Source organism: Scyliorhinus canicula, chromosome 1 (assembly GCF_902713615.1).
Source record: "Scyliorhinus canicula chromosome 1, sScyCan1.1, whole genome shotgun sequence".
In the NCBI taxonomy this organism is placed as follows: Eukaryota; Metazoa; Chordata; class Chondrichthyes; order Carcharhiniformes; family Scyliorhinidae; genus Scyliorhinus; species Scyliorhinus canicula.
Genome location: NC_052146.1, coordinates 190,233,005 through 190,260,339, shown reverse-complemented (window position 1 = coordinate 190,260,339; position 27,335 = coordinate 190,233,005). Strand labels below are relative to the sequence as shown.

The following is a 27,335-nucleotide window of genomic DNA, read 5'->3' as shown; positions in this document are numbered from 1 at the left end:
GTCACAAAAAGTCATTGGCCAGCAGGATTAAGGAAAATCCCAAGGTTTTTTATAGATATATAAAGAGCAAGAGGGAAGCCAGGGAGATGGATGGTCCACTCAAGGACAGGGGATGAATCTATGCCTGGAGCCAGAGGAAATGGGCAAGGTATTAAATGAGTATTTTCCGTCAGTGTTCACCAAAGAGAAGGACTTGGTGGATGATGAGTCTGGAGAAGGATGTGTAGGTAGTTTGGGATAGATGGATAGGAGGTATTGGGGGTCTTGAAAAACAATAAGGTAGACAAGTCCCCAGGGCCTGATGGGTTATTCGCCAGAATACTGAGTGAGGCAAGGGGGGAATTGCTGGGGCTTTGAGAGAAATATTTGTGTCCTCACTGGCTACAGGGGAGGTCCCAGAGGATTCGAGAATAGCCAATGTTGTTCCTTTGTTTAAAAAGGATGGCAAGGATAATCCAGGTTATTACAGATCGGTGAGCCTGACGTCAGTGGTAGGCAAATTACTGGAGAGAATTCTTTGAGACAGGATTTACTCCCACTTGGAAATAAGTGGACGTATTAGTGAGAGGCAGCCTGGTTTTGTGAACGGGAGGTCGTGTCTCACTAACTTGATCAAGTTTTTTGAGGAAGTGATGAAGATGATTATGAGGGTAGGGCACTGGATGCTGTTTACATGGACTTCAGTAAGGCCTTTGACAAGGTCCCTCATGGTAGACTGGTACAGAAGGTGAAGTCGCACGGGATCAGAGGTGAGCTGGCAAGATGGATACAGAACTGGCTCGGTCATAGGAGACAGAGGATAGCAGTGGAAGACTGTGTTTCCGAATGGAGGGCTGTGACTAGTGGCATTCCTCAGGGGTCAGTGCTGGGACCTATGCTGTTTGTAATATATATAAATGATTTGGAGGAAAATGAAACTGGTTTGATTAGTAAGATTGCGGACGATACAAAGATTGGTGGAATTGCGGATAACGATGTGAACCATCAGAGGATACAGCAGGATATTGATTGGTTGGAGACTTGGGTGGAGAGATGGCAGATGGAGTTTAATCCGGAGAAATGTGAGGTAATGCATTTTGGGAGGGCTAATACAGATGGGAAATAGAAGTAAATGGCAGAACCCTTAAGAGTATTGGCAGAGGAACCTGGGTGTGCAGGTACACAGGTCACTGAAAGTGTCAACTCAGGTGGGGAAAGTAATCAAGAAGGCATAAAGCATGCTTACCTTCATTGGGCAGGGCATTGAGTTTAATTGGCTAGTCATGTTGCAGCTTTAAACAACTTTAGTTAGGCCGCACATGGAATATAGTGTTCAATTCTGGTCGCCACACGACCAGAAGGAGTGGAGGCTTTGGGGAGGGTACAAAAAAGATTTGCTAGGATGTTGCCTGGTATGGAGGGCATTAGCTGTGAGGAGAGGTTCGATAAACTTAGTTTGTTCTTACTGGAACGATGGAGATTGAGGGGCGAACAGATAGAAGTCTACAAGATTATGAGGGGCATGGACAGTGTGGGTAGTGAGAAGCTTTTTCCATAGGGTGGAAGAATGAATTACTAGGGGGCATAGGTTTAAGGTCTAAGGGGCAAGATTTAAGGGAGATGTATGAGGCAGCTTTTTTACACAGAGGTGGTGGGAGCCTGTAACTCGCTGTCGGGGGAGGTAGTGGAAGCAGATACGATAGTGACTATTAAGGGCGTCTTGACAAATACATGAATTGGATGGGAATAGAGGAATATGGTCCCAGGAAGGGGAGGGGGTTTTAGTGCAGGCGGCAGCATGGTTGCTAATTTTCTTACTGTCTTTTGATTAGTTCTTCTAGTAGGGTGTCTCTCGGGCCCTGGGGTATTTTGCCGTCTCCTTGCAGAGGAAGTGTTTAATTTGGAGATGCCTGAGCTCCTATCCCGTCAGGTCCAAATCCTCCATCAGCTTGTCCAAGGTCACGAGTCTGTCCCTTGTGTAAAGGTCCCTAACCCCCATCCTGTTTCCATTTTTTAAAGGTGGTGTCAAGCATGGTTGGCAGGAATTTGTGCTAACCGCAGATGGGGGCCATGGAGGACATCTCGGTTATTTTATTTATAACCTTTATTGTCACAGGTAGGGTTACATTAACACTAAAAAGAAGTTACTGTGAAAAGCCCCTAGTCAACACATTCAGGCACCTGTTCGGGTACGCAGAGGGAGAATACAGAATGTTCAATTCACCGAACAGCACGTCTTTCGGGACTTGAGGGAGGAAACCGGAGCACCCGGAGGAAAATCACGCAGGCAACGTGCAGACTCCGCACAGTGACCCAAGCCGGGATTCGAACTTGAGACCCTGGCGCTGTGAAGCAGCAATTCTAACCATTGTGCGACTGTGCCGAAATGCTGCTTGATTAGGTTCCACGTCTTCAGTGTGGCTACCACCACTGGGCTGGATGTATACTTTGTTGGGGAAAGGGAGCACTGCCGTGGCGAGTGCTCGGAGGGTCTTTCCCTTGCAGGAGGATTCCTCCAGCCACACCCTCTCGGCAGTGGCCACCCAGTGGTAGTATTGTGGATTTGGCAAGGCTCGACCCCCCCCCCATATTTTTCTTCCTTTGCAGTGTTGACTTGGGGACTCTCTGGTTCTTATCCCCCAAAATAAATGCCATAATCATTTTGTCTACTTTGTGGAAATAGGCCTTGGGGCTGAAGATCGGTATGGATCACAACAGGAAGAGGAACCTCGGCAGTACGTTCATTTTGATCATATGCACTACCACTTTCCCTGGCGGGGAGAGTGCTTCTCTGTAGGTCCTTTTTTACTTCCTCCGCCAGACTGGTCAGGTTCCACTTGTGGATCTGTGTCCAGTCATGGGCAATCTGGATCCCCAGGTAATGGAATTGTTTTGGGCTGGTTTGAATGGTAGACCCTCCAGCTCTGTCCCTTCCCTGTTCGGGTTCACTGGGATTGCCTCGCTCTTGCCCAAGTAGAGTTTGTAGTCCGCGAAGACTCTGAACTCTCTCAGAAGTTGCATGATTGCTTTCAGGCCTTTCTGTGGGTCTGAGATGTAGAGGAGCAGGTCATCCGCACAGAGTGAGACTCTGCCCTCTGCCTCCTCTTTGTACCCTTGGCGATCGATCGCCAGTGGTCCGATTGCCAGGGCGAACAAGATGACAGTGGGCATCACTGCCTTGTGCCCCTGTGCAGCTGGAAGTATTCAGAGCTGGTGGTGTTGGTCCGAATGCTCGCTTTGAGGCGCTGTATAAGAGTTTCTCTCACAAAATGAATCCTGTCTCCAACCCAAAACACTCCAGCACATCAATGAGGTACTTCCATTCGACTCTGTCGGAGGCCTTTTCTGAATCTAGGGAGACGATCACCTCCGGGGTTCTCTCCCCAGATCGGGCCAGTATTACATTCAGCAGCAGCTGATGTACTTAGTTGCCTACCCTTGGCAAAGCCCATTTGGCCCTCTGTGACCAACTCTGGTACACAGTTCTCCAGTCTCTTGGTCAGGACTTTCGTAAGTATCTTCGCGTCTACATTAAGCAATGAAATGTGTCTATATGATCCGCATTCCATCGGGTCCTTGTCTTTTTTGGGTATCAATGATATTGTGGCCTGTGTTAGTGTAGGAGGCAAGGTGCCACTCGAGTCTGCAAACATGTCCTGTAGGTGCGGGACCAGGGCTGGTGCGGATTTCTTATAGAAGTCCGATGGGAACCCATCAGGTCCCGGCACCTTCCCCGCTTGCATGCAGCTGATACTCTCCATGATCTCTCCCAGTCCTATTGGTGTCATAATACCCACTCATGTATATAATGAAGTGCAGACAGGCAGTGATTGACACACAGGATGACACAACACAGTGCAGCCAATCACCAGACAGGACACGACTGGACCTCTCTGGACCCAGCCACTGAGACAGTCAGAGTCCACGAGCTAGCAAGTGCAAACACCATGTGGTAGCTAGTAAGTCTGGTCAGGCTAGTACAAGGTCTCCAGTCAGTTCAGTATAGTGTCGACCCACAGCTGAATATGTATATTAGTTCTATCGTTGAATAAAACCGTGTTGGATCTTCTCCAGTGTTAGAGGTCTGTTTCTACCTTCACTGAATCAAGTGCAGTCCACATCGAACCAACCTGCCTAACACACTCAATTGGTGCTTCCAATTCCCCCCGCCTATCATCCCCCACGACTGGCATGTTCAGTCCGTCGAGGAACCGTTTCATCCCCGTGTCCCAGTTGGGGTGTTCAGAGGTGTACAGCTATCGGTAGAAGGTCTCAAATGCTCAGTTGACCTCTTTTTGCTCGATTACCAGTCTGCCTCTGCTATCCTCCACCTGCGCTATCTCCCTCATGGCTGCCTGCTTTCTCAGCTGGTGAGGCAGTAGGCAGCCAGCCTTTACCCATGCACACCGCTGACCATGACATACCGTTCCCCCTGGGTCCGTAACTGTCCTTGTTGCAGTGAACCTCATCCTTTTACTAATCGATATGGTACTCCCCTCGCCCCCGTCCCGTAGCAGGAATGGTCGGTCTGCCCCACCCAGCCCTTTCTTATCAGCAGTTGGTCCTTCTCCCTGACGTCTCTTGTAGCGCCATCTTGTTTCTTCGTCCTGTTCTCCCCTTGCCAAAGTCTGTATGACACCCAACTCATTTCCCCACTCTGTTCCTTTTGATTACCTCCTCCCCCCTCCCCAACCACCTGCATCACCCTGTCCCTGTCTCCCCCTGTACTTTCCCATTCCCTGTCCCTGTTCCCCCCCCCCCCCCCACCCCGATCAGGCGCTCATTCCTTGTCGGGAGGTGCGGCGTGGTCCCCCTTGTTTTCTGTCTTCCCAGTGTGTGGTCTTCCTCCCTGGGCTGGTCTAGCCCCTTCCTTATGCCCGCTGACTGTCCCTTTTCCTTGTTTAAACCCTCACCTGCCTACCCCTGCCCTCACATCTTTCTAAGACCCAGTCTTCCCTTTATGATCAGAATGAGGCAGCACAGTCCCGAACAAACATGCTCACTGTCCAATGAGTCTTTTGCTCTTTCACAGTCTTTCCCTGCACAACTCTCATCATTGCCGTGCCTGTCCCTTATCCAGGTCATTGTCTCTGACAAACTCATTTACTTCCTCTGTCCAGAGCCTAGCTGGGAACAGCATACCGAAACGTACCCCGTTCTTGTACAGGGCTGATTTCGCCTGATTAAACTTGGCCCTGTGTTTTGCTAGATCTTCCCCAATGTCCTGGAGCTGCTTGCATTTGTTTGCCGTGCCCACCACAGGATCCTCTCAGGGTCCTGATATTGGTGGAGCTTTGCGATAATCGCCTTTGTCTGCTCCCCGGCCTTAGGTTTCGGCCTGAGAGACAGGCATTCTGGGGGTGTGGGGAAGATCTCTCTCCCAACTAAGTTGCCCAGCATTTGGGTGGCGTAGTCCACCGAGTCTTTGCCCTCAATGTTTTCGGCAGGCCCACGATCCTGATGTTTTGTCATCGGGACCTGTTGTCCTGGTCCTCGACTTTTCCCCTTAGGTTCCCCTGGTCTGCCACCAACCTTTTTACTTCTGCCTCCAGGGCAGCGATTCTGTCGCTCTAGTCCGTCGAGGCCTTCTCCAGGTCAAGGATTGTCCTCTCCTAAGTTGCCATTTTCCTCCCCAGCCCGTCGCTTGCCTTCTGCAGGGTGGCCTTCGCCTCTGCAACCGCCATCTTGACCGCCACCTGGATTTCTATCCTGATCGCCTCCTTCTTGGTGGTCAGCTCCTTCATCAGGAAGCTCTTCCATTTATCTCCAGATGGTGGTGGTTGGGGGGGGGGGGGGGGGGGGGGGGGGGGGGGGGGGGGGGAGGCTGATGCTCGGGTTGTTGGCCAACCTCACTCCTGGGGGGCCGGAGGCCTTTCGCCTCGTGGGTCCGCCGTCTTGCCCGCCTGCTGGTCTTGGCTCCTTCCACCTGTCGGCTGTATTTTCGGCCCCTCGAGCTCCCATTCGCTGACATATTTTCTTGGTTGCCCTCCTTTTGCAGTTGATGGATTTTATCCTTTGAAATTTGGACAAAATTCAACTAGGAAGTGCCTTTTTTATGTCCTGGTTCGGAGGTGAGCCACCTGATGTGTATCTGCTCAGCACATCACCGTCACCAGAAGTGAATCCACCTAACCTGCACATCTTTGGACTGTGGGATGAAACCGGAGCACCCGGTGGAAACCCATGCAGACACGGGGAGAAAGTGCAAACTCCACACAGAGGCGGTCACCCGAGGTCGGAATTGAACACAGGTCACTGGCACTGTGAGGCAGGAGTGCCAACCACTGTGCCACCGCGTCACCCTCATTTTGATGGCCACTTTGTGTGTGGCTGTCTGTAGACCTTCGGAACACAAATACCAAGTGTCACCACAGGCTAAGGTGTTGTGAAGGGTGACAGCGCCATATCACCTTTCCCTCATGGCAACAGTTATGCAGAGAAATACCTTTGGCCACAATTCCATGGAGTTGGTGGATCCTGTCGAATGGTTCCCTAAACAGACTAATTTGGCAGAAGGCCTCCACCAGAACTTTGAAACCAGCAGCAAGACCTAGCTTGGCTGGTGATGAGAAACCTTCCTATATGCCTGGAGTTTCACCCCATCTGCACGTTTCCCTCAAGGTGACTGTGGTGGGGAAAATACCATTGTCCACCTCCTCGTGGAATGTGCCTTTGCAAAGAAGGTCTGGAGAGAGATGAGGTGGTTTTTGTTAAGGTTCATCCTGAGCTGCTCTGTGACTCAAGACTCTATGCTTTACGGGCTGCTCACAGGGACGCACACCAAGACAAACAACCAGTGATATTCGAGGATCATCAACTTAGTGAAAGATGTTCTTTGGTCTGCCTGAAACCTGTTAGTTTTCCAATGCAAAGAGTTGTCCCTGACCGAGTGTCGCAGACTGGCACATTCCCAAGCCCAGGACAACATGGTGAGGGATGCACCCTGACCGAGTGTCGCAGACTGGCACATTCCCAAGCCCAGGACAACATGGTGAGGGATGCACCCTGACCGAGTGTCGCAGACTGGCACATTCCCAAGCCCAGGACAACATGGTGAGGGATGCACCCTGACCGAGTGTCGCAGACTGGCACATTCCCAAGCCCAGGACAACATGGTGAGGGATGCACCCTGACCGAGTGTCGCAGACTGGCACATTCCCAAGCCAAGGACAACATGGTGAGGGATGCACCCTGACCGAGTGTCGCAGACTGGCACATTCCCAAGCCCAGGACAACATGGTGAGGGATGCACCCTGACCGAGTGTCGCAGACTGGCACATTCCCAAGCCCAGGACAACATGGTGAGGGATGCACCCTGACCGAGTGTCGCAGACTGGCACATTCCCAAGCCCAGGACAACATGGTGAGGGATGCACCCTGACCGAGTGTCGCAGACTGGCACATTCCCAAGCCCAGGACAACATGGTGAGGGATGCACCCTGACCGAGTGTCGCAGACTGGCACATTCCCAAGCCCAGGACAACATGGTGAGGGATGCACCCTGACCGAGTGTCGCAGACTGGCACATTCCCAAGCCCAGGACAACATGGTGAGGGATGCACCCTGACCGAGTGTCGCAGACTGGCACATTCCCAAGCCCAGGACAACATGCTGAGGGATGCACTAAAGCTTGGAGCAGCCGTCACAGAGGCGCAATGGGGAAAGGCCACTGCCTAAGACCTTTCAGTCACAGTGCACCCAGGGACCAGAAACTGTGTTGCCCTTGGGCTGTTTGAATGTACACAATAAATATTACATGTATCACAATCGCATTGCGGCAGCTTAGAGTGCAATATGATCCATGCATAAAATTTGCAGTGGTGACCATTTGAAATATTTTGTAATGTTCTTTTAGATATTTTATGAATAAAGTATACTTTTGCAAATAAATACTCAAAATGTTATCTGCACGGAGCAGCAGGAACATGGCATGTGAGTGAGTGACTGGAGATATGTGAGAGAGTGTGTGCGAGGAGAGAGAGGGAGAGAAGCAAGGAGGATAGAGGAGAATGAGGGAATGAAAGAAAGGGAGTATGAGGGGAGAGAGGTCAGGGGAAAAGAGAGAGAGTGAGGAGAAGAGACAAAGTTTGGGGGTGAGAGAGAGATTGTGGGGGTAGAGAGCATGAGAGGGGTGGGGGCATGAGAGGGAGGTGAAAGAGCATGAGGGGGTGAGATAATGTGAGAGAACACAAGGGGGGCTGGGAGAGCAGGAGAGGGTGAGGGAGAGTGAGAGAGTGTGAGAGGGAGTTAAGAGAGTGTGAGAGGGGCAGGGGTTCAATTCCGGCCTCAGGTGACTATGTTGGGTTTGCATTTCTCCCCGTGTCTGCGTGGGTTTCCTCTAGGTTCTTTGGTTTCATTCCACAGTCCAAAGATGTGTAGGTTATGTGGATTGGCCATGATAAATTGCCCATTAGTGTGTCCAAAAAGGCTAGGTGGGGTTACTGGATTATGAGGATAGGGCGAGGACGTGGGCCCGGGTGATCTTTCGGAGGGTTGGTGCAGACTTAATGGGCTGAATGGCCTCCTTCTGCACTGTAGGGATTCTACGATTCCATGTCTTATGCAACGCCACGGGAGATAACATTAATACTATGCACCCGGACCAATGCCGTGCAATGTCAGCTGATGTTAATAGCATGTACCTGATGAGGTCAGCTGATATTAATACTTTATGCCTGGAGCAATGTCACAAGATGTCAACTGAATTTCATAGTATGTGGCAGGTACAATGCTGCCAGAAATCAGTTGATATTAAGACTTTGTGACTGGTGCAATGTCGTGGAAGGTCAGCTGATATTAATATTACTGCTTGGTGCACTAGCACAGGAGGTCAGCTCGCATTCATACTATGTGATATTAATACCATGGTGCACTAGCACAGGAGGTCAGCTCGCATTCATACTAACTGATATTAATACCATGTAGCTGGAGCAATGCCACAGGTTAGCTGATTTTAATACTGTGCCCCTGGAGCAATGCCGCGGGAGGTAAACTCTCATTAAAACCATGTGCCAGTTGCATTGCCGCTGAAAATAACATAATATTAATAATATGTGGCTGGTGCCATGCCGCGGAAGGTCCCATCATATTAATGGTGTGTGGCTAGTGCAATGCCACAGGAGGTCAGCTAAAAGTGATACCTGTGCTTGGAGCAATGCCTCGGGAGGTCATCTGACGTTAAAACCATGTGCCAGGTGCATTGCCACGGGAGGTTAGCTGATCTTAATAGAATGTACTTGGAGGAACCCACGGAGAGAGCAGTTGAATTTAACAGTGTGGGCTGGTGTAATGCAACTGGAGGTCAGCTGAAATTAGTAGTATTTGGCCGGTCCAATGTCGCTGGCAGTCAGCTGATATTAATACTGTCATGTGAGAGTACCTTTAAGAAATAGGTGTTTATAAATGGGTACGCACATAAATATCTGTAGTGAGATTATCTTTAAGAAATGGGTGTTTACTATTGCAGTGATGTCAGAGAGTGGGTGGAGCTGGGCTGTCTGTCAGCTTTTTACTTTCGTTTTTGAGCAGGCTGCTAAAGAGTGAGTTTTTGGTTTTGTTTTCAGTGTTGGAGCTGAAGCCAGACAGAGCAGGTGTACTGTTGATCTCTCTGCCATGAAAAGACTATCTCTTGATCATTTGGTGAATTCAGAATTATAAATGTTCTCAGTAGTGAATGTAAAAGCTTCTGTTAAAAGGTGTTTCTTTTGTCTTCTGGATGTTGTTTGGGAAGTTATTAAGGATTTCTTAGTGTTGTATTCTTTGGGGGTTGTATTTGAATTGATGGTTGCTAAGATGTTCACTGTATGTTTTAAAAAGGTTAACTTGAGTTCATAGAATAAACATTGTTTTGTTCTAAAACAGGGGTGGGCAAACTACGGCCCGCGGGCCGCATGCGGCCCGCCAAAGGTATTTCTGCGGCCCACCAAGTCATTAAAATTTTTTTTTTTTTTTTTTAATTTTTTTTTAAGGTTAATGCGGGGGGGCTGTTGGGTTACTTACTGGTATAGGGTGGATACGTTGACTTGAGTAGGGTGATCATTGCTCGGCACAACGTCGAGGGCCGAAGGGCCTGTTCTGTGCTGTTCTATGTTCTATATGAGGCGCCCAGAATCATAACCGGGTGAATTAATTATTTTACTTAATATACTATGCGGCCCTTTGTGAATTGTGAATTTCTGAATGTGGCCCTTGCACGGAAAAGTTTGCCCACCCCTGTTCTAAAAGATACTTTTCCATTTCTGCTCGACCACACCTGTAGAGTGGGGCATGTCCTCCCCATACCACAATCTATTAAAAGTTGTGGGTCAGATTAACTCCATGATACACTTTTGGGTTCTCTAAACCCTGGCCCATAACAATACCATGTTGGAGGTCAGCTGAAATTAATAGTATGTGGCTGGTGCAGTACTAGCAGATGCCAGCTGGTATTATACTGTGTGAGTGATGCAATACTGCAGGAGGTTAGCTGATATTAATACTAAGTGCCTGGAGCAATGCCACTGGCAGTCAGCTGAAATTAGTACTATGTGGCTGGTGCAGGAATAGTGGATGTCAGAAGGTATTAATACTATGTGATTGGTGCAATACCACAGGAGGTCAGCTGATAATACTGCTTGGTGCAACACCGTAGGAGGTCACTTGATATTAATAGTAGGATACTGGAGCAATGCTGCCAGATGTAATTGGTATTAATACGATGTGACTGGTGCAATGTCACAGAAGGTCAGTTGATATTAATATTATAAAATAGATTAGAATCCCTACAGTGCAGGAGGCAATTCAGCCCAAAGAGTTTGCACCAACTCTTTGAATGACCATACTACCTAGGCTTAATCTCCGTCCTATTCCTGCAACCACACCCTAACGGGCAATTTATCATGGCCAATCCACCTAACATGCACATCTTTGTACTGTGGGAGGAAACCGGAGCACCCAGAGGAAACCCAGGCAGACACAGAGAGAATGTGCAAAAACCACAGAGTTACCCAAGGCTGGAATCAAACCCAGGTCCCAGGTGCTGAGAGGCAGCAGTGCTAACCACTATGCCACCAGGCTGTCCTGGTGCGATGCTCCGGGGAGGTCAGCGGCTCTTAACACTGTGGCTGGAACAATGCCACATGAGGTCAGCTGATATTACTAATTCACCTGAATTCAGCTGATTCACCTGAGGAAGGAGCTACGCTCGGAAAGTTCGGGCGCGATTCTCCGCACTCACGACGGTGCGGAGAATAGCGGGGGTCGTGAATTTTCACGGCCACGCTAGTCTGACGCCCTCCCGCTATTCTCCCCCCCCCCCTCCCCACACGAATCGCTGCAGCCGTTTTTTTACGGCGAGCAGCGATTCTCAGCTGGCCGATGGGCCGAAGTCCAAGTCCTTTACGACCGTTTTTAGGAATGTCAAACACACCTGGTCTGACCGTTCGTAAAAACGGCCGTAAAGTTGGGATCTTGGCAACCATGGCACCGATTGGCACGGCAGTACCACGGCCGTGCCAAGGGTGCCATGGGCCCGCGAACGGTGGGCACCGTTGGCACGGCCGTGGTACTGCCGTGCCAATCGGTGCCATGGTTGCCAAGATCCCAACTTTACGGCCGTACTTACCCCGCGCACTCTTTGTCCTTCCGCCGCCCCTCTGTATCCATTCGCGGGGCGGCTGAGGGGCATCCCGGCCCGCGCATGCACGGGTTTCGCACAAATGCGCGATGTCATCCGTGCATGCGCGGGTTGGAGTCTTCCAATCCGCGCATGCGTGGCTGACGTCATGTGACGCGTCAGCCGTCGCAAACTCTGGCAAGCGGGCTTAACGAAATTCGTTAAGCCCGCGATGCCGGAGTTCACGGCCGCGGCATGCTAGCCCCGACCGGGGACCAGAATCGGTTCCCGGTCGGGGGGGGGGGGCGGGGGGGGAGGCTGGTGTCAAACCCGCCCGTTTTTGACGCCAGCCTTACGATTTCTCCCGGTTTGGGAGAATCGCGCCCCTCGTGTTTGAAACAAACCAGTTGGACTTTAACCTGGTGTTGTAAGACTTCTTACTGAGCTCACCCCAGTCCAACACCGGCATCTCCCCATCATATTACTAACATGACTGGTGTAATGCCGTGGAGGTCGACTTATATTGATACTATGTGGCTGGAGCAATTCCGGGGAGGTCAGCTGGTATCAATACTGTGTGGCTGCTGCAATGCCGCGGGAGGGCAGCTTGCATCAGTCTCCCTCGCCATGCACCAATGTGGGGCAGTGCGGCACCGAGGATATTTTTAGCGTTGCGATGCTGCAGTGCTCCCCCCCCCGCCCCCCCGCGCGCAGGTGGGCGGCCTGTACCAAAGCGGATAAGCGCTTTAATCCTCCTTAGCCATTAAAGAGGGATAGGCGCGTCAACTGGCACTTCGCTGCTCATAAACGCGGCGCAGCCATCAGCATCTCGTGAACATGAAGCGCTCTCTTCGGCCGTCTGATCGTGCGAGGAGCCCGAGGGTTTGACAGGGCGCTGAGTGGCTGTGATTGTTTAAATCAGTCCTCCCGCGCTCCCCCCCTCCTTCCCGCGCTCAGTGGGCGGGTCCTCCCCTGTGCCGACGTCATGGAGGGGGGCGCTGAGGCGCTGGAGGTGATAAGCATTGTGGGTAGAGCGGTGTGCGCAGGCGTGTTGCTGACGGCGGCCTTGTACCTGGTGCGCGCGCTGTGTCAGAGGATGGCTTGGAAGTGCGGAGGAGAGAGCCAAGCGGAGCTCGTCAACAACCTGCGGAGTGAGTGGCCGAGGCTCGCAGGGCTGGGGAGGGGTGGCATGGCTAGCGCCTCTCCGGCGAGTGACAACGCCTGTGGCCTGCCTTTCAGTATCCCCCCCTCCTCTTCACCGCCGCTGTCCGTAGTGGTGCGGCCAGGTCAGGGTGGCCGGATCATGCGGGGTTACTCCAGTCCCGAAGGGCGGGCCAAGCTGTGGGGGAGACTGGGTTGGCAGTAGTCTGAGGCGGGGCGGAGCGGAGCTCGGTCCCCTGGGTGGGGCAGAATTACTCAGCGCAGCCTTGAGTGCCAGCGTTAGGCAGTGGAGCCAGGCTGGACGGGGCTGGTGTGGGCGGAACAACCAGTGGTCAAGTGGTCACTGCAGTGCGTTCAGTGGCCAAGCTGCGAATCCGCAGCGGTGCATTGCAATGGCAGCTTGGGATGAGTTGATCTCCAGTGCCCAATGGATCCGACTGCCAAGGAAGACGTTCATTCTCAGTAGCCATTGTTTCGGAGGCTGTCACTACCTATCTCAGCCTTGAATATATTCAGAGTTTTGATTGACAAGAGAGGCAAGGGTCATGGGGGAATTGGCAAGAATGTGGATTTGATGCCAAGATCCGATCAGCTCTTATGCTAAAACGATGGAGAAGTCTTATGCCCTACTCTTATTTCTTAATGCTTTTGACCCCCTCACAAAGGGCATGTAACTGGTGCAGTTTTTTCCTTTTCAGAAATGGTCCAGTTGACTTGAGTTTTTTAAAAATTTAGAGTACCCAATTCATTTTTTCCAATTAAGGGGCAATTTAGCATAGCCAATCCACCTAGCCTGCACATCTTTGGGGTGTGGGGGCGGAACCCATGCAAACACGGGGAGAATGTGCAATCTCCACACGGACAGTAACCCAGAGCCGGGAACGAACTTGGGACCTCTGTGCCGTGAGGCTAATTGACTTGAGTTTTAACCTGTTTTTTGACCTTTTTAAATTCTGGAGAACCCAACAATGTTATGTCAAGTTAGGAAAGCAAGTTTAATTTCAAAACGTTGTGATGAATACTGGGATTTCTGATGTATTATAGGTATTTGATGCAGTAAGGGTTAAAAGCTTGGGTTAGTGTGTGCGTGACTGCTGCAATCATGTTTTAAAATATATCCTAGTTTGCAAGGCAAGTGTATTTTGGGAGCCAGGGCTTCAATTAAACCATCATAAAGGGCATGTAAAAAATATGGAGTTAATTAGCTTTCAGCTTGGTAAGATGATGATGCTGGGTGGAGCTATGCCATCAGTAATTTTGCAGACAGCAGTTCAGTATTGGTGACATGGTAGCACAGTGGTTAGCACTGTTGCTTCACCGCACCAGGGGCCTGGGTTTGATTCCTGGCTTGGGTCACATTGTGGAGTCCATGTTCTCCCCGTGTCTGTGTGGGTTTCCCCTGGGTGCTCCTCCCACAAGTCATGAAATACATGCTTTAATGTGAGCCTACTTGTGACACTAATAAGGATGATTATTATTGTTGTGAGCTAAATGAAGTTGTGACCAGAAGTCCAGTCGTTTCTCTCACTGCAGTTGAGATTAACAGTTTTCAAAACAGTGCAGATTTGTCTGAGAACAAAGGGGAGCTGGAACAAACTGAGAAGCGTCTTCTCATGAAATACAGCTAGAGTTTTTGCATGGTTCTGACAGGAGTTAGGTCTTGTCTTTAAAGCAGTGTCAAAAGATCTCTTTCTTAAAGAACATCTCTTTCTTAAAGAACACCTCTGTAAAGCAAGTATTCCTTAGTACCAATGGTTTAACAGTGGATTGAGAGTTGTTTTTTTTTTCCTTCGTGTTAGAGTGGGGGATAAAGATAGCATTTGAGGGTATTGTATTCACTGTATTGAGTTATATTAACGGTAATTGTGAGCTATTTCCTTGTGTTAAAGATATTTTAATGCTGTTAGTAATGTTTGTTTTAATATACTATCTCCCTATTTCTTCATATAATCATAATCACTCCTGGAGTGAGGTATTCTTTCCTCACAGTCTTACAAAATAAAATAATGGGGTTTATATATTGTAACCTGGCCACTGTTGTGGTCTGATCTGGGATGGTAATAATGTTTAATTTTGAGTGAGTAATTTTGTCTGACATTCCAGTTTAATGTTGTGCTGCATTGTTTGAGGCGGCAAACTTCCACTGAGGTGTTGCCCTCTTCAGTTGGTGCTAGATCGTATTCCTAAAGAGCATGAAAGCTTCACTGACACACTGGGCATCACTGTAACCAGTAACTTTGACTGGTCACTCATCAGCTCCCTATTAAGCTACTCGATTACTTGAGGGAGAAATACCAGGATCAGATTAATCCTGCATCTTTCACATCTTTTATATCTTCCAACTGCTTCAAAACCATTGAATTATCTTTTGAAGAATCATCTGTGGTCTTCGGATGGTGAAAGTGAGCTTTCAGTTGGTCCATCATGCTAAGGTCGAGAAAATTAATAATTTTGGATGGCTGAACAAACAGTCTGGATTTATATAGTGATTTGTGGTGTTGCATTTTCTGGAAGCTGAATGTTTTTGGCGCAATAACTCCAGCCAGCTGCTGTCGTCTTGGGAAACATTTGCTGACAGTCAAAGCCATAAGGAAAGCAGGCTGCCTCTTGGAATGCATGTTGCTTCAGTGGCCTGTCCACGGAGAGGAGTAGTGAGGCACATGAAGGGAGTGACAGCTGAATTGGGGGGGGGGGGGGGGGGGAATGTAAGCTCAATGGAGGGATTGGGTAAAGACAGGAGGAAATTGCTGGAGGCAAGAAATTGTCAGGGTATTTAGCACCGGTCCATCGTTCTGGATACCAATAACACCCACAGTGGTGAAGAGGTGATAGAATCCCCATAGGCTATGTTTTCATTTTAAACAATACCACCATGAGAGTGATATGTAGCCTCTTCTGTCGTTGCAAATTTACCACTGCTTCATCCCAGGAGTTCGGGGAGAAGAGAAGGTTGAAGGTAGGGAGGTAAGCGGTGATTGGCGATATAGCCTAAAGTAATATGGTCGAACATGTCTGGAAAAAGATTAAGGTGTTAATAAAGCTCCCTTCTCAATCTCTGAAGTATTTTCTAATTAAGGAGTAACACTGGAACATAGATATTGAAATGGTTATTTTTGTGTGGGCAGATCTCTCAAACAGCAGTGCAATAATGACCAGCTAATCTTATCTTTGTGACATTTGTTCATAAATAATTGTTATCCAGGACACTTAAGAATTCCAATGGTCTTAATGCTGTGGTGAGATCTCTCGAATCTACCTCCGGACATGTGGGCCTCAGTTTAACATCTATCCAATGGACTGCATCTCTTGTACCGCACCTCCTCAGTATTTCACTGGATTGCCATCTTGGGTTTTGTGCTCAAATCCCTGGTGCGGGAATTGAACCTGCAACTGGCATTCACCAGTATGCTTTAACTAAATTGGGGATGGGTGGGCACCTGCTTAGAAGTTGGAATGAGGGATAAGGTGCATAAAGGAGCGAGTGTTGGATAGTACTAGATAAGGAAGTAGATAATGCGTTATTGATTCCACCATCATCGAACCATCAAAATATGTCCTTGCGGGCCTATCCTGCTTAATCCGATTTTCCAGTCCTTTGTATCCTTGTAATTCACAGCTTTCGTTTAAAGTGCACTCTTGTGTTTATGTGCTCTTTTGTTTATATGCTTCCTGTAATACAGTGACCAAAACTATATGGCATACTTTATCTCTAATCATACTAGCATATTGTGCAGTTCTAATAGACAACATTCAGGTTTGGGCTGGTAAGTGGCAAATGTTGGTGCCACACGAGTGCCAGCTGGTGGCTGTCTCCAGCAAGGGAATCTAACCATCAGCCCTTGACATTCAACGGTATTATTGTCGCTAAATCCACCATGCTGAACAGTGCACTGGGGTTCACCGTTGATCAGAAACTTGACTGGCCCAGCCATATTAATGCTGTGTCTAGAAGAACAGGTCAGAGGCTAGAAATTCTGCAGTAAGTAATTTACACCCCACAAAGCCTTTTCACTTCTACATGGTAAAAGTCAGGTGTGTGATGAAACATTCTCCACTTGCCTGTATGAGTGAAACTCTAATAACACTCGAGAAGCTTGACACCATCCAGGGAATGCTTGATTAACAAATTTGATTCAACCCTTACTCCCTCCATCATTGGTCCACAGTGGCAGGAGTATATGCCATCTCATTTGTTGCATGATCATGTTTTGACTATTGCTCCTATGAAATGCCTTGGATATTTTTACTATGCCACAAGTGCGTAAATAGTGTGTAATGGGTCTTACAATAATGTAAATGCCATTGGTTTGAGTAGGCAAAAGATGCACAAATGCCTTTTAGCATTTTTTTAGACACTTGAGAGCTTTTAAAAACTCAAATTGGGGAAAAGGTTCACTAGATTAAGACTGCTTTGAGGAGAGAGTGAGTAGAATAGGCTCATACACTTGAGTTTAGAAGAATAAGGAGTGATCTCATTGATCCCAAGATAGTCACATGCAAAATAGATGATATCAGCTTCCTTGAATCCTTCACTTGTCATGTTGTCAGAATCCAAGTCTCCTTCCACCCTTCAATTGGAATAAGTTCCAAACTCGAGCTCCCTTCGCTTTTGCATATGGACTCTTGTAACCACACTCTCCATGTCTTCCAGAGTGTTTACCCCTCCCCAGTGCTCTTCCCTCTTGCTGATAGACCCCAGTGCACCCATCCTAGCATTACCAGACTAAAAATGGCACTCTTTGTACATCTGCATGTCAATTGCTGCCTTCCCAGTCTTGTCATATCTAACCCTCTCATCCCAATGCTGCCACACTCTCAATGTCTTGCCTGCCACTGCTACACTTTAGCCATCCCAAAATTCTTCTGCAGGCCTCACACTTGTGGACTTCTTTGATCTCATATCGTGAAGCCACCTTCTGTGCTTTCATACCTCAACCCTTAACCCCCACCCCTGGAGCTGCTCATGAATTATTTTGCTGTGTATCCTGGGTAAGTTGGATATATAACTAATCAAACGTACAATAGTGGTTTGGGTTCCTTGGACATGCCAACTCCAAGAGAATGTGATGATTCCTAAACTTCCTCTGTTTCTGAGTGCTTTGATACTTGTACTGCATGGTTGATAGGTACAAGGCAATGTATTCCTCACAATGCCAGGGAAAGATCCTAAATAAGCATGTTTTAACATCATATTTCAGGACTACAGCTGTCACTTGACCTGTGTATATTAGTGTGTGTGCTTATTTTTATATTGGAGGGAAGAGGATAATAGGATCAGTTTGTGCAGGCTTTCTTGTGTTCTTATTTTAAAGATGAGCATCTGTATTTATTTTCATCCTGCTGTGCTAAGTGGTTTCCAAATTTGTAACAGGAACTGTCCAAATAAATTTGTCATGTTTTAGTGCACTCCCTGGCGGAGGTGCGACTGCAGTGTTGTTCAATCTTTTTTTACCGGGATCCACTTTTACCAACTGGCGGATCGTCACGCCCCATGCCCACCCCCCGTTCGTGCCCCACCATTATTGCTTACCTTTAACGTGACAGGTGAGCCTGCTTGGTCTTTTCATTCTCGCTTAGTCATTCCGTGTTGCATTTCTGCTCAGGATTTCAGCTGATGACTGCGTCCTTTGAAACAAAGCAAGAGGTTTGTCCTCCAATTTGCCGTGCTTAGTCTTCCAATGGCTTTGAAGATTTGACGGTTTTAAACTTTCATTTGTCAGTACTTCCCTGCATCTTGCATTGGCACAATAAAGCAATACCTCAAGAAATCATCTTTCTTTATACTGCTTTGTTCCCGATTTCAGTTTCTTAATGGCTTGTCCACCAGAGGCCTTGGAGCTCTGCATACAGCTCAGACACGGCTTTGTCCTGCCGTGGACTCTCCTGCGAATCTCTCTCCAGCAGATTCAGTTGCGGTCCTTGCCTGTTTGTGTCTCTGACCCCCTCTTCCTTATTACAAAATAATCCATCTTTAGTTCTTCACACAGTCCTGTTGCTTTCTTGCTAACAGCTGCAAAATGGAGGAATCTCTCCATGATTTCACACTAAAAGCACAGACATACAGGGCCGATGGCAGGGTGTGTGACCTTCTCTCTGCCACTGCCTCTGGCAGGAAGACGCCATCGTTCATATATAAAGGCTGTCCATGGCCGGCATTTACTTTGAAACTTTGTTTCCAATACATGATTTTTCCAAATTTATGACTTTTTGCGAATGAAAATTAAACCATTTCAGTTGAGCATGTGAATCCTTGCATTATAACACACAAATTTTGTTTTAAATATATACTTATTTCTTTAGATATTTAAACAAGTATAGAAAAACGTACAATTACTGCAGATGCTGGAATCTGAAACCAAAAGAGAAAATGCTGGAAATGTTTTGACAAGGGGTCACCTGGACTCACAACGTTAGCTCTTTTCTCTCCTTACAGATGCTGCCAGACCTGCTGAGATTTTCCAGCATTTTCTCTCTTGGTTAAAGGCGCTGACTTCCTGGTTTCTAGAGAGTGCCAACACGCAGTGATTGTGTAGGTATCCTCCAGTGTTGACGTGTGGCAGCCATATTGACTGGCCTCGTTTGATCGATATTCCTGGCTGACAAACCTGGCCTGGCTTCCAGCCTCCCTGTCCAGTAGCTGCATCCACCCCAGGCATGGACTGCTGACCATTTCCTGATTAGTACTTCACGTCGTGGAAGTGCAAGTGGACCTTCTGCCGGCTGTTGGAACAGCTTGACCACGGAGCCGCAGATCACATACTACCAATCACAGTGGCGGGGAAGCGAGCTGAGCGGCATGAAGAGGGCAAGCACTAGAGCAGAGCTCCAAGCTGGGGCCACCGCAGTTGGCACCGCGCGTCCATGTGGAAGCCCGTCAGCCCCTGTTCCCATCCTTCCCTTAATGGTAACCAGCACATAGCCCAGCCTCGAGCCACCCACCCCCTCAAACGCCACACAAATCGGGGACTGCTCACGGCTGGCAATCTTAACAACCTGCCATGGCCTTAGGGACTTATTCCTGTGATCGGGAATGCCACGACCCACCCACAGGTCACGGCCCTGAGTTTGAAAAACCCAGTGTTTCATTGCAGGTGACAAATTTTCCATGATTAAGTTAGGAGCAAGAATTTATTATGGGAAAAGCTGACCGATTTAGTTTTTAATATCCATATTGTTAAGTAACAACTGAACCAGTGGAGCATGCAAATTACAAGGACACTGCTAGAGAGTTAGTGAACCATTTCACATTGAGTTGACATCTATCAATAGAATACTGAGACACCAATGAAAATTACTGAGACACCAATGAAAATACTGAATGATTTGATGACTTGTGTGGGCCTTCTAAAGAATTCGTAGGGGCAAAACAGCCATCCCTTTCTGCTGCGGAAGCTGGACACAATACCAGACTACAGCTCTCCACACACGCACCTACACACACACCTACACCCCATAGCAATGGATTTCTGATTGACAGCAAGATTAGTCAGTCTCCGATTGTGGCAGAGCTTGATATATGTAAGGCCTGCTTCCATTGCCCCTAACTGTTTGTCAATGGAAAAGTAAAGATCGCAAATATCCTTCAGGAAACTGCTAATTTTATTTAAAAACAAAAAATTTCTTTTTTCCAGTTTAATCTTTGCTTTGAGGTAATTTTCAGAGGAATTGATGCATATTTGATTAGCAGATTTGGTACACAGTAAGTAAAACCTCTTACTTTGGCATGGTTTGATTTTGTATTTTGGAATATATTTGAGCTATTGGAGCAGCTGCATTTCTGCTGAAGTGATGGACTGGCCTCAATAAAACATCTCTGACTGAATAATCGTACTTAATCACAGTGATCTAACAGTGCTCCTAAGTGTGAGTGTTGGAGATGTCCTTGCAATAGTGTAGGTATGTGATTTGTAGTGAACATGGAGAAAATCTGACGGGCAAAGAGATGAATGCTCTTAAACCACATCAAGACTTGCTCACTTGAAGTCACCACATGGATCTAGTTAAAACTTCTAACTTGGGAGAAGTTAGGGGAGCTGGTATGAGTTTTTTAAAATAAAAATTCTCCATAGAAATTATGGAATTTAGAGCCAGTATGATTCCATGGTGTGTCTGAAAATGCTTCTCTTTTTCCATCCATTTATGGGATGTGGGCATCGCTGGCCAGCATTGGGAAAATGGGACGGGTAGCTTTTATTCTAGAAGATCGTGGTGTATAGTGAAAATATCTTGAGGAATATTAAAACAGGAGGAAGCTTTTTGGGGGAAGAGGTGTGGTGGAGACCGATAAGTATGTGTTTGGTATCTGCAACTGTGTGCATGGTGATGGATTTTTAAAGCTAGTGATTTCCGTACCAAATGAGCTGCCCTACTTACAATCCCAAATGCATGTAGTTTGTAAGCTTTTAACATGGTAAAATATCCCTAGCCACTTCACAAATGGGGAAAAGAGGCTAATGGACACTGAACAGTAGTCTGGAGTAGTTTGCTGCAGTTTTTACAAATAATAGAATTTACTGCAGGAATTTACAAATTGCATTCTTCCCTAAATTAATTAATGGTGAGTGGGACAGTTGGTTACATATTAGATTGGATTGACAGCACAGAAATAGGAATTTGGCATAACTGACTTACTCTCCATTTAATAAGCCTCCTCCCATTCCCTTTTTATCTTATCCTATTGGCATACCCTTCTATTCTTTCTCTGTGCTTATGGGTAACATTCCTGTCATGCAAGTGCCAGGTAATGACCATCTCCAACAAGTGATTCTAAGAACCTGTCCATGACATTCAATGGGATAATGGTCTCTGAATTCTTGGGTGTGATGAATGTAAGAAATTGTGATTTTATATTTGTTGCAGTAATGTTATTTAGAATTCTGGCTTTAACCATGCATACAGCCAGAATGTCTGCCAACTCTGATTAAGGGATCATAAAAGTGAGGTCGTCATTTAGTTTGCAGGGGGAGCAGTGTTCTGATTTGAGAAACATTTTATTTGTTTTACATATAGCTGGCTAATGGATTATTGTTTTGGTTTGGAGGCCTCGGTGTAGATTATTTGAGATATTATATTTGTTCCTGACTAACCAGGTCATGGGACATGTTATGGGAAATAGAAGAATGATTTAGCTTTGGACACAGATGGTGTAATTAAGGGAATGAGCCAATAACATAGATGATGTAATCTGCCTGAAGACAGCACAGACTGTTTTCAAAGGGCCTTGATTGCCGTGCATGTCTTCTGGAAACGAGTTTAGAATGGCAGTTTAGATAATCAAGTATAAATAGTTTATGGAGGAGAAATAGATTTTTGATGATTGGGAAGGTCCCTGAATGTTAATGTATAGTCAAGGAAGTTGATGGGGAAGACAGCCAAATACACAGAAGGCATAATCAAAGAACAACAAAGGTATAATTGCCTTGACCCTGAAAAGCCAGGAAGGGCAATTACCGTCTAGCAGTCTAAGTGAACAGAGCAGTTTTCAGCCAAAGCCTGAAGCCTAAGTTAACAACAAACCAGCTTCTAAGTCTTAGAGGCAGGGCAGTGTAGAAAACCTTTGTAACAGCAGTTTTAAAAAATCTTCGACCAGGGCAAAGACAGTTCCCAGATTGAGTATTATCCCTATATTGTGTGATAACTATAACTGATTATTCCATTTGGATGCTGTTTGGGGAACAGTGCAAGTCTTTCATCAGGTATCGTAGATATATTTTGTAACAAGGGAGTTAATTTTTCCTATTACTAAACTGTTGTAACTGTTATCTGTGAAGCTTCTTTGTGTTTAATTCTGAGTTTAAAATGTTTTGTTTTAATATAAAAGATAACCTGTTGGTCAGTTTTCTGTGGTGCAGTTAACTTTACTCACAGGATTCCAGATGAATTGGTAAAACTAACAGGTGACCAATGACTAGAAACCTGATTTGATGAGCCATGGATGAGCCACGCATGCTATGTAGTCGGCAACACGTAATTTCAAATCTCCTCTCCCAAAATCTTTCCATTATCTTGAAAGCACAAGTCAGGAGTGTGATTGAATTCTCCCCTCTTGCTTGCTTCGACAACACTCCAGAAGCTTGATGCCATCCAAGAAGACCTTGATTAATTAGCATCCCCTCCACCATCTTCAATATTTATTCTTTCCGTCACTGCTGCACAGTGGCAGCATTTGCAAGATGTAGTGAAGCAGCTCGCCACGACTTCTTCGAAAATACCTTTTAAAACCGTGATCTCTACTGCCTAGAGCGGTGGGTGCATGTCCTGCAAAGATATCTTCCAACTCTCTCTCATTCTGTTTTGGCAATATTGCCGATGTGAATCATTACTGGATCAGAATCTTGGAACTGCATCGTGTCTATACTTGCACTACATGGACTGGGGAAGATAAAGAATGCAAATCACTTCAATAGGTATGTGTAATGCTGGCCTGACTATGCCATCTACCATGATCAAAGAAAAAAATGGATTTATCCCCCACTCCCCACAAACCCAGAAACATCCCCTAGGCCATGGTATCAGATCCTTAGCATTATATTTGCATGTTAAAGCTATTGTGGAACTTTTACAGCTTGGATTATTAAAGTGTAAATTATGTAAGTGTCTTATATCACAATTGAGGTTTATTACAACTACATTTTGAAAGTGTAGGTTCAAATTTGCGGCTAATTAAGGGATTTGCCTGACAGCCCTGTGGTTTGATTGTTAGAGATCAAAAAAATCTTTAGATTCTTTTACTGAGGAGAAGGTAAATGCTTGGAGACAATGGCTACAGTCTCACAATATACCATGCATAGACCCTGAGTCTCCCAGAAAGTTGGTGTTTGTGTCGGATTGTAAATAGTTGTACTGTAAACAATCCAGTTACTACTAATTTGAAGTGGCGTTGTGGTATTGTCACTGGACTAGTAAACCAGAGATCCAGAGTAATGCTCTGGGGACCCAGGTTCAAATCCTACCACTGCAGGTGATGAATTCAATTTAAAAAATGGTCTAATGACAATGAAACCATTTGTTGGAAAAACCCATCTGGTTCACTAATGTCCTTTAGGGAAGGAAATCTGCCGTCCTTGCCTGGCCTACATGTGACTCCAGACCCACAGTAATGTGGTTGACTCTTAACTGCTTATCCAGGGCAATTGGGGATGGGCAAGCAATGCTGGCACAGCCTGCAACACCCACGTCCCATGAACGAATAAAACAAAACCTTGGAAGAGGAGGCAGAGGAAGGCATTTTTGAGATTCCGTTACAAGCTTCCCTACAAATTTGCGAATATCAGACAGCAGAGGTTCTGTGTGCTCAACAGCATCATGCGGTCTTTTTACAGATTCCAGGAGACTTGTCTTGCCATGATCAGAGGGAAGAAGAATTATTGGAATAGGCTTTGTTGCCACTGGTGGATTTATGATCTCCAGAGATCCAGGAAAGTGCCTGGAGATGGTCACTTAATGGTATGAAATGTGGCTATGGGATCCCATTGGAAGATGGGAGTAATTGTAGACTGTTTACTGTGAGGACTGTAATTCTGTAGGGAATTTGGGATATGATGAGTATGGAAGGGAGATATTTCTTCTGTAGTTCAGGTGTACGTTGCCTTCAAAAAGAAAAGTGTTTTGTTACCAGTAATTTTTTAATTTGTTGTAGTGAAAGTTTTAAAAGATTAAATGGTGGGTCATTCCTTCAGCTAATAACTGAAGTTTGAATCTCTAGTTATCCACCTCCGAATTGTAACAGTATATTTTTAAAAGTGCAAATTTGCAGAAGATGGCTTGCACTATTAATATAGTCCCTGCTTTCAACAGTATCTGAAGATTGCTAAACATATTGAGATCAACATAGCTCTTGCAGGAGTTTGAGTTGAATCCTGTTGGTAATTGGCAAAGTGATGCTTCAGATGGAAAAACTCATCACTTTCTTCTTTTTGCTTTCATATTTTGCAGAGAATGGGATAGTCAAGACAGAGAAGGTTTATCATGTAATGTTGGCCACAGACCGTTGCCACTATGTAAAGAGTAACCCCTACACAGATTCCCCCCAGTCTATAGGTAAGAATTTCCACTGTACTAGCTGCTCTCTTTTGAACAATAAACTTGATCATGTCACCCCACTGTCTTGTGCATGCTTTTGACTTTGTCTTCTAATGCAATGGGCTGTGACAGTCACAAAAAATTAGTGCTGGCAGATGTAAACTGTTGATCTCTTGCCTTTATGTTCCTGAAATTATGGTGGGCTGCGTTGAATTTATATTTTGAGGAAAACAAATTAAAATACCCAAGTCTGGTTTTAAGACTTATTCATACAATATCCACCAATATCCCAAAACCAAGTTCTAGCATATTAAATTGCAAAGACTATTCCTTCACATTCTCCAGCATCCCTCAAAACAGAAAAATTTATGGCTGTGAAATAAATCACAATTCCTCACTCTTGCATCAACTCCCTGATTTTGTGCACATTTTATGGTACTGCTCCACCAAGCTGTGGCTCCCAATCTAAATGGTCTGCTTGAAGTGATACCTATCTATAGGACGCACCTCCGCAGAGGAACTGCAAAACTTGCTTTGAGTTTTTTGCCAAACATGCAAAGTGTTTGGATTTTATTTGGACTTTGATACTTTGTCCTTTATTATTATGTTGCTCTATTCTTTCAGAGGTCTACAGCCCAGAAAAGGTTGGTCGGTCCAACACATCTGTGCTGGTCAAAAAACAAGCACTTAATTATTCTAATCCCATTTTCCAGCACTTGGCCTATAGCCTTAACATCACAAGTGTACATCCAAATACTACTTGAATGTTATGCGGGTCCCTGCCTGCTCCACCCTTTTAGGCAGTGGGTCCTAGACTCTCCACCCTCTGGGTGAAATTTTTTTTTTCTCACATCCCCTCTAAAGCTCCTGCCCCTTACCTTAAATCTATTCCCTGGTCATTGATCCCTCCACCAAGGGGAAATGTTTCTTCCTGTCTACTCTATCCAGGCCCCTCATACGTTTGTTTATCATGTTGCTTCTTTCCTCAATCCAAATTTTCTTTAACTTTTGTTCAGTTCTGTTTTTTGTGGAGTAGGCAGGTGGGTGTGTGTTTATGTGACTGGAAGCATGTGCCCACGTTAAGCTTAGTCATAATGTAATTCAAATAATTATATCTGTCCAAAATTTAAGATTTTCTGAAGTATTAAATCAAGTAGGTTAATGCTTCTTATTGAAACAGATAAGAAACGTTTCATTTGAAAATGCTGAGCCAGGCTTTGACAAGTGCCAGCATTTACCTGCTGTGCCTATTATAGATGATGCTTTTATAAGTTTCTCCATTATGCTTCTCCGATGCTATTTGGTCACATAGTAATGCCTAGTGATTTTGATTTGCTCAAAAGCTGAAGAAATTGTTTGAGGAAGCTGCTGCCTTATAGCATTCCATTGATTTTTCCCTGTTGTGTATCCATTTTTTTGGTATTGTTGGATGAAAATCCTCATGCGGCAGTTTGGATTTTTTTGCATGCTGTGTCTACAGCTTGCCGATCTCTTTTTTTGCTCACTGAAAATCCAAGGCTTGTGTCTCATTTTGGTTGGTGCAAACTCAACAATTTGCCGTGGTTCACCATTGTACATGAATGGTGTTGCTTTGTTTTTTAGGTTTCCAAGCTACAATCAGTGCTCCACACATGGTAAGTACAAATAATTTTCTGGTTTAGTGCCACCTGTGTACTTAAGGAAGATTTGCAATAGTTTGAGTTGAGCCTAGATTCACAACCTAGATTCGGATGTGGATATGGGTTGAATGCCAGAAGAGGGATGATAGTCTTTGCCCTTGATATCAAGGTGGCAATTGATAGTTATGGCATCAAGGCATCAAGGAGCAGAAGCAAAGCTGAAGTCAGTGGTCAAACAGAAAATCCTCTAATTGTAGTTGTACTTGATGTAAAAGAAGATTGTTTTATCATATACACCCAAGTTTTTGGAGTTCCTCGGGGAAATATCCTGGGCCTTTCTTCCATCATAAGATTGAGTAGGACTATTTACAAAGATGCAAATATCAAGCAACATTGTCATATAAGCGATGGGGCAATTCTGCACCTGTAGAAAACCAAGTCCCCTTCCAAAAGCCTTCGAAACAGCAGCAATATCGTCTAGACCTTCAGTATCTTGGGTAGAGGAATGAAGCGGTCACCATTACCCAGAAACTGAACAGTGCCAGCCATATCCATAAAGTATCTTCAAAATCAGGACTTGGGCTTAATGTTTTGACAGGTAACTTTTCTTCTCGCGCCCCAAAACCTAGAAGTAAGGAATGTGGTGGAATACCCATTCCACCACAAGTGCTCAAGCAGCTCAACAACATTAGGATAAAGCAGTTGGCTTGATAGGCATTCTTGCTACTGGACTTGGTATCCCCTCCATTATTGGCGTGCTCGTGCAGCTTGTTGGAACTGCAAGATGCTAAACCTACTGTCCCCTCCCTGAGATGTCTGTGGCCAAATAACAACTTGCCTTTTATCATTCAGTAAATGTCCCAAGTTACTTTACTGAAAGATAGTGATACAATCCCCTGGGCTAGTACGAGACCAATTCCAGCCCCACAGGAGTTGCAACATTGAAATTAATCCTTCTTGGG

General features: G+C 46.1%; 1 protein-coding gene across 3 annotated transcripts in view; it reads left to right on the top strand.

Moving 5' to 3' along the window:
- Positions 1-12,368: 12,368 nt before the first annotated feature.
- The window catches only part of pcmt (protein-L-isoaspartate (D-aspartate) O-methyltransferase), a 51,714-nt gene continuing 36,747 nt past the window's right edge, over positions 12,369-27,335 (top strand). The window contains exons 1-3 of one of the 3 annotated variants that reach the window (XM_038805056.1): positions 12,369-12,723; positions 24,668-24,772; positions 26,357-26,388. In XM_038805056.1, coding sequence (XP_038660984.1) covers positions 12,558-12,723; positions 24,668-24,772; positions 26,357-26,388 — 303 coding nt within the window. In that variant the 5' untranslated portion in view covers positions 12,369-12,557. Of the gene's footprint in view, positions 12,724-20,913; positions 23,140-24,667; positions 24,773-26,356; positions 26,389-27,335 lie in introns of those variants that run through there. The other 2 variants (XM_038805046.1, XM_038805064.1) reach the window with 2 other exon arrangements.